The following is an 11,259-nucleotide window of genomic DNA, read 5'->3' on the forward strand; positions in this document are numbered from 1 at the left end:
AAAAAGGGTGTCATTTGCTTATGCACCTAGTATGGAATGCATCTCAAAACAAACTAGCAAGATTTAAAATTTTTTATTGATTTACTTTTATTTTTATACGCATGAGTGTTTTGCATGCATATATGTAACTATACAAGTGCATGAAATGTCCATGGAGACCAGAGAGGGTGGAGTCACGGATGGTTGTTAGCTGCCATGTGGGTGCTGGAACCAAACCCTGATCCTCTGGGAGAGCAGTCAGTGCTCTTAATCACTGAGCCATCTCTCCATTCCCCCAAACTAGTGAGTTTTAATACTGCTCAAAGAAGCAGAAAGTATATGCAAAAAGCAAACAAAACTTAGGAAGTGACTGCTAAGGACTGCTAAGAAAGAAAGGAATTTCTCTGGAGAGGGAGGAAAAGGTACTACAGCATGTCCCATTTGGTTGGCTGGGAGGCTACACTGTAGTATGTCACCAACCTCAGGTCATCTGTCACTACAGTATAAGCCTTCACAGGAAAAGAATCAGGTCAAGTGGCAGCTGAGGGAGAGGTTGTGAGAAGAAACCAGAACCGGATAGAAAGAGAGAACTATAATTCAGAAGAGGTTGAGAGATGCTGCATTATCTAGTGACCACACAGCTCACTGTTTAACCAGGACATCTTTGATCATGAAAGTAGGAACACTTAATAATTATACTTGGACTGGTGTGGACGAGCAGGAGTTTGGCTGCACCATTCCTGACCCAGGCTTCTAAGGTGGCTGCCTAGTGGTTTTCAACTTTCCTGCTAAGCCTTGTGGGGACAATCTGAGTAGGTTCACAGTACACCTTGTAAATGGGGAACACGGAAGGGTTGGATGGGGCTTTTCTCTCCTCGGCTACCTTGAACTTCACTCCATCGGCTTCAGTCAAGGCCTCCTAAGCTACCCTCTCTACTCAGATTCCCCCTCAAATGCTCCTTCTTGAAGAAAGCATGTTGGTAGAAGGCTACCTATTAGAACCTGCTTTCTTATCATTTACAGAACCTTTCTCTTTGTGAGCATGGTTAACCTATGTTCAACTTATTAAATACATGCCCTACCGGGCAGGCTATCTCTTTAAGTCTTTTTATATGGAGCTTGATAGCAATATTTGAGGAAGGGTATCTAAAGGCCCATCTTCATAGTGCAGGCAAGACAGAACCTTCTAGGCACAGTTCCAATGTAGTTTCCACCCTAAGGGATTCAGAAGGACTTGGGAAGGGAGCATACACGCGCCTGACTGGCTCTTGAATGCTCAAATGCTGGCCACAGTGCAAGCAGTCAGTTTTGACTCATCTGCAAACACTTTCTTATTTCCTGCTCTTTGGGACAGGGACATGGAGTTGAATTTAGCATGAAGAGCAAGACGGACAAAGAAGGCAGGGTTAGGCATGAAATGGGAGTTTCAAAGACAGCCAGAAGGTTCCACTGAGTCAGGGGGATGAGGTAACCTCCTCTCTAGCTCACACTGCCATCCCCAGACTGTAATTAATGACAGATAACTTTCCAACTTCCTCAGAATGACTCTTCAAAGTTATTACTATTCCTATTCTACAGATGGCAAACCCAAGGTTCAGAAATATTAAGACTCCTTGCTCTGAGACATGGTTTCATGTCTGAAAATGGTTGTATTGAGATATGGCCCAGGCCAGTATTGTTCTACATACAGATACTTCGAATTCCTGATAATGTCTATGGCTCAAGTACAAATACTCTGAAATTTAGCTCTTCAAGCAGTCTTCCTGCTGTATCTAATGGAAACAAGAAGCATCCAGGAGGAACATAAGCAACATGACTCAGCAGACGGAGAAGGAAGAGTTCCTAAAAGGAAAAATCTCTGTACACTGGAACAAATCCATCAGGGGCAAGGGAGAGGAGGAGAGGACAGGGCTGGGAACAGATTCCGGCAGGTGAAGACACAGCTGGAATTCATACTGACTCAAGAGAACAAACTTGGATCATCTGTGGCTTCCTCCACTTGCTAGCTGAGGGACACTCTGACAAATGACACAATCCCTCTAAACCTTAGCTTTATTATCTGTGAAATGGGATGGAGATCTTCCTCACCTCATCCAGTCCTTCAAAAGATAAAGTGAGATGATGGTCAGACAACTCCCAGAGCAGTGTAAAGTGCAGAAAGCCCTCCAGAACGGCACCACCCTGTGTTATGAGAGTCACTTCCTGTGGATGGGGGTCCTTCTTCCCATCTTCCCACTTCAACAGCATGCATATTGTATCCCATTCCAGTGTCAGCAGGCCAACTTTTGCCTTCTACTTCCCCATTTCTATAAGCTAGTATTCTGTTCTGGCCTTCTAATGTCTTCCTTCCTCTCCTCTGCCTGCAGTGAGGCTTTCTACATGGACAGCTCAGTGTTTGCTTTAGTCAAGCATTAACTTGGGAGTGGAAGAAAACTAAGTCTGGTCTATTTCTGCATCAACTCAGCAATTCCTCCAGATTCCATCAATTTTTGAAACCTTTGGAGATTCCACACTAATTAGTAAGGGTTTCACATGAGTGCTCATCTTCTCTGACAGCCAATGCCATGGAAAGAGGAAAAATACAGAGTACTTTGTATCTCAAGTTTGCCTGTGGCTTCTGGCTATTCAAATTAACACAGAATGACCAAATTCAGATAGACATATTAAAATATTCCTCTTGTCTCCCCTCCTTCTGGAAACACTGTCTTATGTTCTTGGCCCAAAGCCTGTTAAAGTTTTTTTTTTTTTTTTTTTTTTTTTTCCTTCAGTGCAGTCAGCTCTGGAACATTCAAGGACACAGACAGACACACAGGAATTGCTTGGAGCCTGACAGCAAACCTTTTGGGAAGGAGCCAGAGATACCATTGTGCTCAGTGACTTTCCTGGCTCCATAGGGTGTGGATGCTAGTGAGGGGTGGAGCGCCGCGCTGGCCGGGCAGGTGTGCACTCTCTTCATGGATCTACTTACTTCTTGCCATTGCTCTGCCCTCCAAGTGTAGCGAGGGCATGGTGAGGCTTGGCAGACACGTTCCGACTCTGGTCTGGTGTATGGGTTGCACTCGCTTTCTCTGGCTGTTTTGTGTGTTCCAATCCGACAGCCCACGTGCCTCTGCTGTACACCTTGGCCACAGGACACAGAGCACTGAGAAGAAAGAGGATGTAAGTAGGCACTTGGGCTCATTCTAGAGGGCGGGGAGGGCTGGGTCACAGAGGAGGGTAATGCATTCTTAATCCAATGATTTTTCACAGCAATCACATTGCTTTCTCATTTCCACAGAAGGGACACCGAGGCAATGAATGTATGAAAGTTGGAGATTCAGGGCCAGTGCTGGAGAGGGAGCAAGGGTCATGAGTCTGGATGAATCTCTAAAGTTAGCCAAACTTTCGGTGGATGACAGAGGGTGGAAAGAGTGGGAAACAGCACAACCTAGAAGCAAGGCTTTACATGAAAAGAAATGTACAAAATGCCTTCCATCCTGGAAGATGTGTGACTTGTGAAAACTAGAGATGCAGGACTATAAGGGAAGAATTTCTTGGCAGGTTAAAAGTCTAACCCACAGCCAGCCAAGCCCTGAAGATTAAGTTCGTATTAGTAGAATTGCTTTCTCTAGCCTCTTGTTCCTATTCCTGGAGACAGGACATTGCTCTGTTTGCTTGTTTAAATTACGGAATTCATTTAAATATCACTTAAGTACAATCTCGAATATATGAAGGATAAAAGCAAATAATAAGGAAAAATGATTTCCTCAGGCTTCATGTTTTCAGTCCTTGAAAAATACTGTTCATCATGCCGAAATATTTTGTTGACCAAGTTGCAAAACACCATATTAAGTCTGAAATTAACTTTCCTCTAAATTAATTTTTTAATGGTTCCCTCATTGCTAGGTTGCATAATCTCACTTAAGGGCAGGCCAAGAATTAGTGTCTTTATTGAGGTTTTGGCAGTCAGAAACTAAAGGCAACCTTTGATTAGAAAGAACTGCACAATATGGCACTTAGTTACAAAAGTTATTTGCACATTTTTGTGATAATTCAGTCTCCATTAATTTGCCTGATGTTGAGAAAACAGTTGGCATACGTTCAAGCCACACTGTCAAGAAGGCGTCTTCCTACAGAATAGAGCTGATCTTTTTAAGCTAGAATCACCGGCTTGTCCAATTAACCTGCAGGAAAATTCAAGGTACTCTGATAATGATGGAAATTCTCTGTCAAGATGTGCACCTCAGTGGATGCTGCCGAATCTTAAGTTTCTTGGTATTCCAGATTTTAAGAAAAAAGGTGATTCTTTTTAGAAGGCAACTTGGGAAATCCTATCATTTCAGACAAATCTATCCTGGGGAAGAGGTACATAACTCACATCAAAATGAAGAGAAGACAATGTTTTGTACCAATATTGCTACTATTGTTCAGGTTTAATTGGATTAATTGCATTGAATGAGTTTGTGACCCACAAGAAATCAGACTTTTAAAGTCATTATATTCTGGGTGGAATGAGAGGGTTGGGAATGCCAGTGATGCCTCTTCTCCATACAACGACCACTTAATGCTCACAGGAACCACACGAGTAATATTTCACATTAGTTGCACTGGAGAAAGAATGGACTGTAACAGTACAGTTATCCCACAAATGATAAAAATATTCAAATACCATCATTAACAATAACACCCAAAGGAATTCTGCTATTTGAATTTGCACTCTTAAATACAAGAAAGTATTTATAGAACAATGTACCCGAATAGAAGTACAAAAAAGGTAATAATGTAAACTCATTTGAGTTTGATGCAAAGCTGATATAAACACAAAATTACACGGTGTCTTCATAGCAAAGAAAAATGTGAAAGACCTTTATATACTATTATTCAGGCTATTAAGTAAATGAAACCTATGTGTGTATGTGTGTGTGTGTGTGTGCGCGCGCACACACACGCGCATAGCACCTGTATGGGTATACATCCATGCATGTGGAAACTAGAGGTCAATGTTGGGTATCTTCCTGAATGGCTTTTCACCCTATTTGTTGAGAAAGAGTCTCTCACTGAACCTAGACCTCATTGATTCAGCTACCTTGACTGGCCAACATGCCCCAGGGATTTTCCTGTCTTTGCCACCCTAGCACTGGGACTGTAGGTCTGTACTACTGTACCTGGATTTTTATTTCGGTGCTGAGAATCCAAACTGCAGAGCCAGCACTTTACTGACTGAGCTATTTCCCCAGTCCCCAAATCTCTTTTGGAGGCTATTGTTATTGAAAAATGTACTGATGGCCAGGCGTGGTGGCGCACGCATTTAATCCCAGCAGAGGCAGGTGGATCTTTGGGAGTTTGAGGCCAGCCTGGTCTACATAGTGAGTTCCAGGACAGCTGGAGCTACAGGGAGACACTGTCTCAAAAAGACCAAGAAAAAAAAAAGAAAAAGAAAAAGAAAGAAAAGTGTACTTATGGTGCAATGAAGGCATGGTACTAAGAGTCATAACCTAAGTAACACTAACAATGTTTCCTAATTCTTCATGAGACAAATGAAGACACAGAAAAATTTGATTATACAATATGTAGTTTTAGATTCTAATCTTCATAATGTCAAAGGCATCTTCCAAATAATACTTTTTTATTAACTTAAAATTTAACATATCTTAAACAGTGAGGTATGAACCCTGCCTTTCTAGATAAAGCATTTGCAGTAATCTCTGATCAGAACGAGGTATGCTGCATCTGGGTTTTGTTCTCCTGTACTGGCTTATGAAAGGCAAAAATTTGCATACAGAGCCAGTCAGGCCTGCTTGGCAAATTCTGAGAGACTTTTGCAGAAAATTTTAGAATAAATAGCATCAGAAAGCCCCCAGCACACTCCCGATCTACTTCTGGTCAGTGTACTTGTTAGTTCCCACAGCAGAGGTCATCCATTTCGCCTTTATTAATACGCCCCTCCCATCATATTGGTTTGTAACGGTGTGAAAGGAGACAGTTTTCATTGTAAGCTGCTGGGCTGGGAGCCATGTTTCATCTCCTTTCGATTCCTGTTGAGTAAGTGTGCAAAACTTACTGACTTAAGGGGGAACTTGACACTTATTTACATAGATGAAAAGGATCTCTGTGGAACTTCTCATGTTTGGGGAATCAACATATACCTGGAAAAGATTTCACATAATTTCTCCTAGTATTACTGGTAAGCTTAGAGTGGTAACATTTTAAAGCAAGGAGTAAATTGAAAATAACTATATAAATCATTCTGTATAAATCATAACACCACTAAACTTTCACTAATCACATGCTATATTATGCTAAACTCCATGTAGGGGTATTACAACCAAAAGCTGTTTTGTTTTGGGGCTGTTCTGTGTATCGTAGGAAGTTTAGCAGCATCTTTCCCTTTACCCACTAAATACCAGTTACATCTTCCCTCACCCCAAGCTGTGACAACCCAGTCTCCAGACATTGCTAGTTATCTCATGAGGCACAAAAATTTCCTCTAGTTGAATGATTATCAGTATGCTAAGCATTTTTTTTTTTTCTTTTTGAGACTGGGTCTCCCCGTAGTTCCAATTTGTGGAACTTGTTATGTAGATCAGGTTGACCTCCATCTCACAGAGATCTGCCTGCCTCTGCCTCCTGAGTCCTGGGATTAAAGGAGTGCCAGCATGCCACCCCCCTAGCATTTTCTGTAAAATAATTTTAATTTCTGAATAAACCATTTAAATAATTTCACAAATAAAGTGAAGAATAAAGAAAATTACAAAACAAAATCAAAATTCCAATTAAAGTTGAATTTGGTAAGGCAATGTGGCAGAGCCATGGTGGATTAGAACTTGGGTCCCAGTTTCAAAATCTAGTGCTAACATGAGGCAGTATTTTATACTGTGCCAGGAAAAGTTGGAGTAATAAGTTTATGTTCAAACAATGCACTATCATTATTCACGGTTCAAATGAAGACCAAATAAACAACATAAATTACTAAACAGCATAAATTACTGAATCAACTCAATTTCCCATCACTGTGCATATGCAAGTGGTTTTTTTAGTTTCTCAATGGGCACACGTTACACACTTGCCACATGTCTCCAAGAAACACCTATGAACTTCTGGGTCAAACACCATAATCAAATTACTTTCCTTATCACTACAAGAAAAGGTGCAACCAAGGACTTCTAGTGGCTTCATAAGGCAATCTGCCAGCTTCACTTCAACATTTGCAATGGAGATGACGAAAAAGTGAATTCTTACTCAATGACTCTAAGACACCACGGACTGTAGACATATCATTACATATTATGTTAGTAAGGTAGTGAATTAAATCATGGCATTCCATGGTTTGCAAGGCCCATCTTGACCCCAAAGGTGTTAAACTGTGAAAAAGAGCCACAGCTCTGGATTGATGAATGAATCGATTGAGGGAATTCATGAGTAACGAATGAAGAAGTGTTACTTTCATTCCACTGTGGCCACTGATTTTTTGGCTTCTGGTCATCATTTTAAGGGGAGGGGGGAGGGCTTTGTAGAGGAGCAATATGAGCTCAGAACATTGTATCCTGGAATGCTTTGACTTCAGGAGACTATAGAGCCTTCACGGCATCAGGCTAAATCAAGGATCCGGTAGTGATTTCAGTCTTAAAATTTCAGCAGCATCTCTTAGTTCTTTTAACCAAAATCACCTAAACAAATTGAGCATAAAGTTTTGAGGAAAATAAAAAACTTCTTTAAGACTGTAGTGAAGTCGTTAAAAAAACAACAACAAATTTCCTTTATAGCTTCAAGATTTCAAAAGATACTGAAATGAAACATCCCACTGTAGATCTCAAAGCGCTCGATTCTGGGGAGAGGTTATTAAGTATGGCAGTGTCCTATGCCAACATTCTATGTATCTTATTATCATCTGGCAGTTTGACATGATGAGAAATCGTACTAATTATTTTTTTGTACCTTGAAGACAAGATGCCTGAATATAGCTGCTAGAAAAAAGTGGAAGGGCCGGATAGAAAATCCTCGGAATATTGTTGCAAACCAGTAATCATTATTCTTGCTTAATATCACTGCCTTAGGGACGTTCTTGTTTACCACCCGGCCATTAGTAAGCCAATAATCTTTAATCATGCAGATCATGTTTCCCCATCAACCAGTGGCTCTGATGACTTTCAGGTATACATGCAAACAGTGTAAATCAAATCTTTCCCAGGCAGCACCTCACCTTGCCTGCTTTTATCATTCATTCCTACAAATCAGATCAAGGCATGATAAAGCTGGCCACCAACCACTGTAAAACAGCATTTATATGCATCGTCTACAAAGGTGACGACTTCTAAATAATTGTTTTGAACAAGACTGTTTCTTTCTGGGGAGGCATTCTGATAATCCCATTATCTAAGTTTGCAGAAAACTCCAGGGTTTAAGCCTAATCATCCTAGCTTTACAAGCAATTTTAGGTTTTTCCTCAGGACCAGAGGATATTGGAGTAAAACTCACTCAGTATTTACCAATAAAGAGCAGCAAAAGATTCTTTTATTCCTCTCTTTAGTGAATAAATTGGCTTTTAAAATGAACATCATTTACATGCGCTGAGCTTAATATTCAAGGGGAAACGGATTAGATAAGAAGACACCAAAGAACATAAAGAAAAGTAACAGAGCATGAAAGTCTACAAGAAGACAGCCTAATTAGTGTGGCATCTTAAATAATGATCGCTGCAGGCTCCGGCACGAACTGAAAAGCTCCAAAAATAAAAGGGCTTCCGTTAACAGATGACAGTGGTCACTTAGAAACCATTAGGAAGGATGGCCAGTGTGACATACTACTTTCAGTATGATCCCTGAAGGAAGCTGGAGGAAGAAGGAGCACAGATTCTTGGACTGTGATTAAAGCAAACAAGCAACCTCTGATGTTTTGTTTTGACACAATCCTTGAGAGGGACAACGTTCCTGTGCTGGGAGAATGGCGCCATGCTTTCCCCTTCTGTGACTTGGAACATGGGTGTGCAGGACAGTGACCTCAGCAAAGGACATTTAAGCAGTATTCAGGTTTCTAGAGGAATTTTCCATTAGAATGTTAGCATGGAGAATCCTCAGCTTTTTCCATGTTAATACGGCTGTAACCAAAGCTCAAGGAATCAAGCGCAAGATATTGGATGGATTTATTCCAGAGGCCGCCCACTTTAAGTCTAGTTTTCATTGATCCTTAGGAGTCTTTCACATGATTCTTCACAGCAAGGGGGAATAAGAAAGCTCACAAAGGCTTGCTGAACCAGATGGCAGGGAGAAGACTGAGCATTAAGCACAGAATATTTTAAAATAAATCACACCTTGTTACTTTCAAGCAAGCACCTTCAGCCTCAGTGAGCAAACAAACAAGCTGGGGTTATGAGGTCGACTTTCAACTAGACACAAATGACTTCAGTTCACATTCCTGTATTCAGTGTTTACATAGAAACCAAGCTTTTAAAGATGCTTTTGCAGCTTCAACAAGAAAACTCACACCCTCTTCTGTCTAGCTTTCCAAATGTCTAGAATTAGTGAACCCTGACTGTAATTGTTGTCTTGGGGTCCTTGTCCTTTCCCCATCTGAAGGATACATCACTCTCATCCAAACAAGATATTACTCTGGAGAGCCTACTGAATTCAAGTCCACTGAGCAAAGCATTTGGCATTCATTACTGCATTAAATCATTGTAAGAACCATATGAAGTAGGCTTAGGAAGGTTAAATAAATCACCCAAATTACAGAGCTAGGAAATGACAGAGAACCACCCCTTAGGTCCCCCATCTCATTGTAAACAAACAAGCAGAGAAATTCTGACTAGTGTTTTATAACGACCACTTGGTATGGTTTGAAAATGAGATGCCCCCACAGACCCATCTTGGCATTTCAGTTGTGAGCCTGAGCCTATAACAGCTTTGCCAGCTCTCTAGGACAGGCTCATCTTGGTTCTTAGATGACGGTGCTGTTTTGGGAGGCTGTGGGAGCTTTGGGGTAGGAGTGTAACTGGCAGAGGTAGGTCACTAGAGGTTGGCCTTTGAGGGTTACAGACCAGCCCTGCTTTCAGTTTGTTTCTCTGCTTCTTGACCTGCCAAGATGTGAAGAGCTGTGCTTCAAGCTGCATCAGCTGCCATGCCTTCCCTGCCATGACAGACCCATAATCCCTGAAACTGTGAGCCAAGCTAAACCTTCCTCCCTTGAGTTGTGTCTGTTAGGCATTCTGTCACAGTGATAAGAAAGGAACTAATCTGTGCACTCTTTTTGAGAACCTCCAGGGTAAATGGAGGCTCAGTTCCTGTCAAGTGACAGCACTTCACTTAAGTGCAATCTAAGCTAATGTTTTTCTGAGTGGTGAATGATAATGTCAGGTCATCAGCCAAGTATTGAAAATTACCTGTGTTGGATATCTGATACCTATTAGCATATAAAATTCAACCTTACAACCACCTCACTGTAGATGTTAGCCAGAGCTCCAGTGACTGAAGCCGCTCTTCCAAGGACACCCACTTAGTAAGTAACCTGACAGTCTAGGTAAAGATTCTTCCCTCCCAGTTGTAAAACCAAAACAATGCAAAGAAACACAAGTGAACATGCTGGTGTCGGGCACGGGGCTGAACAAAATGAAGCAGTCGGGTAGAGGAGAAGCATTGCTCACCTGACTCCACGTGCCAGCCTTCCACTTGGGGCATCGTCCTCCTCTGCACTTTCTGTGCCCATGTGGCTTAGTAAGGTGCTTACAGTAATCACTTTCTAAATGGCTTCCGTCTTTTGCCAAGCAGTAAACATTTCGTTGTTTATGCCCTCGACCACAAGAGACAGAACACTGCAATATAAAGCAATGGCAAGGTTGTTGTTGTTTTTTAATCACAGTGAGTTTGATAAAAACCTGCGTAATGTGATGTTAAGATCATGCCTAGTGAAGGTTACCATTAACCCCTTCCCAGTGCATTCTGGATCTTTCTTGAAGGCCTAACAGGGAAGGAAGGCAGTAATGGGGAAAAAAGTGCCCATGCATTGCAACAGCAGTCTCATAGGGCATGTTGGCTTACACAGCAGCATGAGACGATTCCGACAATTTAATCTAAAATAAAACTCATGAACCTGAAATTACCATGGTTTTTGACTGAGAAAAGTCCTACTACCAAACAGCAAAATATTCCCCAACAAAATGTTTGATGATTGGGATAAAGGTACATTTCCAATATATGATTGTATTCAATTTCTTAAAAAACAGATTTAAGGAAACTCTCCAGCCATTTTTTTTTTTCCAAAAAAAAAAAAGCTCCACTTTTCCCAGCCTATTGGGTAGAGGTGAAAAAG

General features: G+C 41.3%; 1 protein-coding gene across 4 annotated transcripts in view; it reads right to left on the reverse strand.

Annotated features, from left to right (window-relative positions):
- Window positions 1-11,259, reverse strand: part of Adamts9 (ADAM metallopeptidase with thrombospondin type 1 motif 9) — a 182,128-nt gene that overhangs the window by 50,575 nt on the left and 120,294 nt on the right. For 3 of the 4 annotated variants that reach the window (XM_008827120.3, XM_029560637.1, XM_029560639.1), the window contains 2 exons: window positions 10,595-10,762; window positions 2,948-3,121 (listed from right to left, as the gene is read on the reverse strand). In XM_008827120.3, coding sequence (XP_008825342.1) covers window positions 2,948-3,121; window positions 10,595-10,762 — 342 coding nt within the window. The remainder of the gene's footprint in view (window positions 1-2,947; window positions 3,122-10,594; window positions 10,763-11,259) is intronic. The other variant, XM_029560638.1, reaches the window with a different exon arrangement.

This window comes from Nannospalax galili, unplaced genomic scaffold (genome assembly GCF_000622305.1).
Source record: "Nannospalax galili isolate Female #2095 unplaced genomic scaffold, S.galili_v1.0 scaffold1051, whole genome shotgun sequence".
Classification (NCBI taxonomy): domain Eukaryota; kingdom Metazoa; phylum Chordata; class Mammalia; order Rodentia; family Spalacidae; genus Nannospalax; species Nannospalax galili.